This window comes from Nesoenas mayeri (assembly GCF_963082525.1).
Source record: "Nesoenas mayeri genome assembly, chromosome: 10".
Taxonomy (NCBI): Eukaryota; Metazoa; Chordata; class Aves; order Columbiformes; family Columbidae; genus Nesoenas; species Nesoenas mayeri.
The window spans coordinates 9,689,191-9,695,190 of NC_137560.1; the positions used below are offsets into that span (position 1 = coordinate 9,689,191).

Below are 6,000 nucleotides of genomic sequence, written 5' to 3' on the forward strand. Positions count from 1 at the left end.
CTGTGGGCTGCCCTTATGCAGCACCGCTGTCCTAGTCCAGCCTGGGCAGCCTCACAGGCACACGGAAACTGTGAATGAAGTTGTTCTGCCTTTGTCCCAGGGACGTATATCCGGACCAGCGATGGGCGGATTTTTGCAATCCGGACCACTGGGAAGACCAAGGGCAATGAAGACCGTCGGGCAGCTGCCTCAGGTAGGGGTTTGTGAGTGCCGTGTGGGGCTCGCTCGAGGGCTTTCCTACCTCAGTGTCTGGGGTGCTGTTCCCTGGCTGCCTTCCATCACACCTGTCTTCAGAGCTGACCCCATGATCTTCCCATGATTCCCCCACCTTCCTTCCTGCTGTTGCTTCTTGACCCTCAGGTTTTTCTCCAAGATTGTCTTTCTCACCTGCTCCATCTCCTCACCCCCAGGCTCCCAGAACTCTTCGCTGGAGTCCACAAGCAATGGCAGACACAGTGCCTCATCACCTCAGCTCCCCAGCACGGAGGAGCTCACTCGGCCCATATCCCCTGACAGCCCTGAGATCATCAGTGAGCTGCAGCAGTATGCAGAGGCCGCAGCTGCCCGGGAGTCCCGGCACAGCTCTCCCAGCACCAATGCAGCGCAAGGCCACCCTGCTCGCACGGACACCGCACCTGGCTTAGCAGCCCGAGGAGCTGAGCAGCGCGTGGGGATTCACTGCATGGCTCCCACTGTGACTTCAGCCCTGCCAGCCACCAGCCAGCATGTTGATGCCCACTCGGTGTTGGACTTGCGGGGCAACAAGCGCAAGTCGACCTCACCATCAGCTCCAGAGGAGCAAGCCCGCCGGCAGCAGAAGAAGCGCCAGTTGCCATCGTCCGTGCAGCCCTACGAACACGGGTACCCCGTCTCTGGTGGGTTCGCCATGCCTCCTGTCTCTTTAAACCACAACCTAACCCATCCATTTGCCTCCCAACCAGGAAACTCCTTGTACATGGGCGCTGGCTCCTCTTACTACCAGCTGCCCAATTTACTCCCAGACCCTCATCTGGTGTTCCCTGTGACTACTGACCCTCTGCTGACAGCCGGCACCGCCAGCTCTTCTGCTGCTACCTCAGCCACCGCCAGCATCCCCTCATTCATGCTAAACCCTTCTCTGACGGGGATGCTGCCCAATTACTCGCTTCCCTTCACGCAGTCACTCCTGCCCGAGCCCAGGATGTTTGCTCCTTTCCCAGCCCCCGTCTTGCCTAGCAGCCTTCCCAGGAGCATGGCATCTGCCTACCCTGGCTACGTGTCCCCTCACTCGGGCTACCCGGCTGGGGGCCTCCTTCGGTCCCAGGTGCCTCAGTTTGAACCCCAGGAGGTCCCAGAGGTGGGATGCAGCTCTAATGACGAGGACAAAGATGACGACGATGTTATAGAGATCACAGGGAAATAATGGGCCCAGCTCCTGCTTGGTCTCAGCTCTGCCAGGAGGCAAAAGTTGCAGGACCTTTTTGGGAGTCAGGATTTCCCCTCTGGGCCACAGCAGTGGGTGGAGAAGGATGCAAAGGGTGTGGGGGTGGTTTTGTTCTTTTCATTTTGTTTTGTTGTTTTTTAGCTGTCAAGGGTCTGAATTGTTATTAGGGACTGGGAGATGGGAGGGGGATAGAGTGGACCTGTGAGGGCAGGTGGAGCAAGAGCCAGGGGAGGAGGGAAGCAGCGATGCAAACATAGGAGTGCCTCCCTCCCACGCTCTGTCTGTCTGTCTCTGTTCTCTGTCTTGTCTGGAAGAGGGAGGTTTGATGTTGCAAGCCACTGCCCTTCTCAGGCCTGGAGGCTTGGGCTTGACTGCGGGCAGGGCCGAGCTTCCTCTCACACAAACTGCCTTATCTGTGAACTTCTCTCACGCCGGGGGGGACATCTCCAGCAGAGTTTGGGGACGAAGTATTTTTACTGGGGAGGGTGCAGAGGGGCTTCTGTGTTGTGTATGTTGGGGCAGCGGGATTGATGTAAAAAAAAAAGGGGGAGGGGGAGGGGATAGAAAAAAAAAGAATCAAAACACCCCACAAATGATTTGCCATCTTCTTCAAATTCACCTGAAAACAGTGTGAGGGCTCCAGGCAGGCTCCTGCTGCAGTGAGGTGGGCAGGGCTCTGGTGAGGGCTCCCCCAGACCCTTTTGGAGGATCCTGTCCTCCCCAGCCCTTCTGGAGGGTTGCATCCCAGGTAGGTTGGTCCTAGGGTTCAGATGCCAGCTCTGTGTGCCAGATGATGGGAGCAATCCCAGATGTCTTGGTGGCCATTGGAGGGGAATCCTGGTGACTTCCCCACGACCCTGCCATTCTGTGTGAAGGCCACGTCTCGCCATGCCGTGGCCCACCAGATCTGGCAGCAGGGGGGCTTGCTGCTGCTTCTCCACTGCACCAGGCAGTGGGGAAGGTTGGAAGGGACACTGGGACCCAGTGTTGGTTGCTGTTTAATCTGTGATCAGAGTGATTTCCCCCTGCACAGAATCTCTACATTAATTTATTTCATGAAGGCTTAATATTTATTATTTGGGAGACTCTTTCTTTCTATTTTTAAATTAATTTCCATATTAAAAAAAATAAAATGCTGGCCTCCATCATGCAGTGATTGCTTGTTGGGTTGTCTGTGTGGGGAGAAGCAGCCAGCTGACCAAAGCGTGACTGGAAGCAGGGCCGGCTGCAGATCTCTGCAGCCTGTAGCTGACCTGTGTTGCATTGGCTGGATGTGCCCCATCGGGGCATCGTGCCGGAGCAGGGAAGAGCTGCTCTGGGTGTGCAGCAGCAGCAGAGGGAGGATGGAGCCCTCTGGCTGCGTTGGGGCAGGTGGAGGAGTGTGTGTTACAGCCTCCTGTGCTTGTTCCCAGTGAGGAGGAGGAGGGTTGTGAGGTGTGTGGTGGTGGGAAGGCAGAGCTCCTGCTGGGGACGCACCTGTCCCCACGCAGGGAGTGGCACCGAGCCCAGTCCTGCTCTGCCACCCGCCTGCAGAGCCTGGCCCTGCCAGCAAATGCCTCGGGGCTGGGGATCCTGAGCAGAAGCTGGGCTTGGGGTGCATGACTCTGTGTGTGACTGTGTTAGGATGGAGACCTGAAATCTGGGAACCTCCATGTCACAGCTGGATGTCACCAGGCAGAAGGTGCACTCACCTGTGTGGGATGTCCCTGGAGTGTGGCTGGGACTTGGGAGCAGTGGTAGCTTGTAGGGGACCTCGTGGGCTGTGGAAGCTGTGGTCATGGGTGTTCGCTGGGACCAAGTGGGTGTAGGAAAAGGCAGGATGTCCTGACATCCTCCATCAAAGGGGCGCTGGAAGGAGGGGACCTCCCTTCCTGAGAGAAAGAGAGGGGGGTGTATGCACGCGTGTGTTACAAAAACATAATAAAAAATGTTATGGGGCTTTCCTAGTGTCTTTCTCTGTTTAATGGACATTGTCTGTCAAACATAACCACACCATTCATAGAAGCCTTAGATCAACAGTTTAGCTATGCAAATTATTTTAATTATTTTTTTAAAAAAACAAACATTAAAATAGTGCTTTCTTCTTTAACATATCCTAGGAGTTGAAAACCGAGGGGTTCTGAGCAAACTGCTGGACAACTTGTCTTTGGATGCACCATGGAAATAAAAATCAAACCCCCCACAAAAGTAACAAAGCAAATTAACTGATGGTGTTCATGCAAGTTTCTCCAAAGACTTGACAGTGCTGCGTCTGTGAGTCATGCCCTCCTGTGCTCTGTGTGTCCACCTCGTGCACAACCCTGTGACACTGATTGTGTGACGAGCTTGCCCTGATGTCCGTTGCATCCCTGTGAGGCTGTCGGTTTTCCGGTGGATTTGGGGAATGGACCTAGGCAAGGGCTTTCCTTGTCGAGAGTAGCCAGTGTCGAGACCTGCGGGTGTGTGGGGGAGGCCGGAGTGTGAGCAGCCCCTCGCCAGAGCCCTGTTGCAGCCCTGGTCCTCGCTGGCAGCTGTCAGGTTCATCCGAGGGACCCTCCTGCGTCCTCTCTGAACTGGGTTTTCTGTGGCTCTGTGCTGGGATGAGGCGTGAAGGTTCAGCTGGAGGGTAGCTGGCACTGCAGCCATGGTACCTGTGACTGCAGACCCTTTTTTCTGCCCCTTGCCTTGCCACGAGAGCACTTGGGGGTTCCTGAGCAGGCCCTGGCATGTCCCCACACTGTCACCTGATGTCCTCCTGGGGGTCCCCAGCGCAGCCCAGGCCCTGTGGCCGTAGGAGCTGGTGGTGGCAGGTACTTGGTTGCTGCAGGGCACATCCTTTGTGCCATGGGCACCAGGGCAGGTTATAAGGGCTCTCCTGGCTCCTGTGTGGCCATGGGGGCTTGGAGACCCCTCACTGCCCTTCTGTGGTGTGGCTGCCCCTGGGTGCGACCCGCTGTGGGGGACTTCCTCTCGCTGGCAAATGTCCGTGGATGGGGGCAACCACAGCACGGTGTCTCTGCTCAGCAAGCACCCAAGCGGAGCCCCAGCTGCCCTCCTGGAGCATGGCAGGGCACCTGGCACCTCTCTGTCCCACAGACCAGCCCTGAGCACCTTTTAACGAGGGGCCAAGTCCCCTGGGCCCTGTCAGAGCCTCAGCTGAGAGATGGTAGCAGAGACAGCTGTGACCGCCTGACCACAGGGCTGCCATGGGGACTGGCAGCGACTGGGGCTGCTCTGAGGTAATCGGAGGCACCTGCTGTGCCCCAGTGCTGCGGGCAGGATTTCCTCCACCCCACAGAAGCTGCGTGAGTTATCCAGGGGCTTTCTGAGTGGGGGGACCTCTCAGAGCCCTGAAGTTCTCTCCCATGGGATTCCCTCTTACCCTTGTCTGCCATTCCCAGGCTTTTTTCTTCTTCAGCACGTGGTTCTGTTGCAGAGGGTCTTGTCTCAGTTTTCCTGAGCCTGGAACAGGGGCTTTCCCTGCACAGGTTAAATTATTCTTTTGCTGCTGAATTTCTGTCTCCAAACAACCAGAGGGGAGCAGCTGCCAGCTTGCAATGGGGCTGTGGGTGACACCGAGGACAGCCATGCAGGTCTCTCTGCTGAGGGTTTTGGGCGCTAAGGGAGGTTTCTGAGCACAGCCCAGGGGCCAGGGCAGAGCCGCAGGGACCTTGGGGACACGCAAGTGCCCTCCGCCTGGGCACCCAGCCCTGGCCCTTCCCGTGGGTGGGACATTTCACTCCTGAGGGCAGTTGGGCTGGGTGCTGTTGCGGGACGGTGCCCCAAGCATGGCCAGGGCTGCAGCTGCTGTGTGCCCCCATCGCCATGGGCCCCTGTCTCTCTGGGCTTGTTGCCCACTCACCAGCTGTGGCGGATGCACTCGACCCCCCGCCTCAGCTCTTGGGACATCATGGGAGTCTGTGGGGTGTGGGCAACACAGCCCAGCCTGGCCTGTGCTGGGCGTGATCTGCTGCACGTTTGCCTGGGGGGGTCAGTGGGGTGGATGCAGATATTCACAGAAAACAAATATTCCATCAAGCAGAGGGTGGGATTTCCACGGGATCTTCACTATAAATGATGTATATTTTGGGGTAATTATGTCAGCAAATGGCTGGATGCAAGAGAATAGCTGTTGTTTTGTGGGTGGCTTCCAGGCCAAAAGGGACGAGCACAGCAGATACCTTCACAACTGGTGTTTCTCACCACTCTGGGATGAATTTTGTTAATTCAGTCTTGGGAGGACGGGGGGCGGGCAGGGAGGGCTGGGGTGGGGACCAGAGGTTGAGAGGGGAACGTAGTCCAGCTAGATACAGTGAGATGATGGCTCCTTGCAATGCGGAGCAAGCGCTTGCTTCCAAGGGGCGGTGGTGCGAGTGGGGGGCAGCAGGAGAGCAGCCTCTGCAGCTCTGTGCCTCCCATCTTGGTGGCACATGGCTCAGAGCCGGAGTCCCTGGCGCATCCACAGGAGCCTGAAGGAATCCATCACTGAGTCTCATTTTGGGTTTTCTGTTGTTTTGGGGTTCTTTTCTTTTTATTCCCCCCCCCCCCCTTTCTTTTTTACTACCGCCTTAGTTTGTGGCCTGTCTTTTTGTGGTTGG

At 56.9% G+C, this 6,000-nt stretch overlaps 1 protein-coding gene across 2 annotated transcripts in view; it reads left to right on the forward strand.

The window, feature by feature from the left end:
• RAD54L2 (RAD54 like 2) overlaps positions 1-3,611 on the forward strand; it is a 63,638-nt gene extending 60,027 nt beyond the window's left edge. Inside the window, exons 21-23 of one of the 2 annotated variants that reach the window (XM_080350712.1) lie at positions 101-193; positions 411-875; positions 3,523-3,611. In XM_080350712.1, coding sequence (XP_080206838.1) covers positions 101-193; positions 411-875; positions 3,523-3,590 — 626 coding nt within the window. In that variant the 3' untranslated portion in view covers positions 3,591-3,611. Of the gene's footprint in view, positions 1-100; positions 194-410; positions 1,989-3,522 lie in introns of those variants that run through there. The other variant, XM_080350711.1, reaches the window with a different exon arrangement.
• The last annotated feature ends 2,389 nt before the right edge of the window (positions 3,612-6,000 follow it).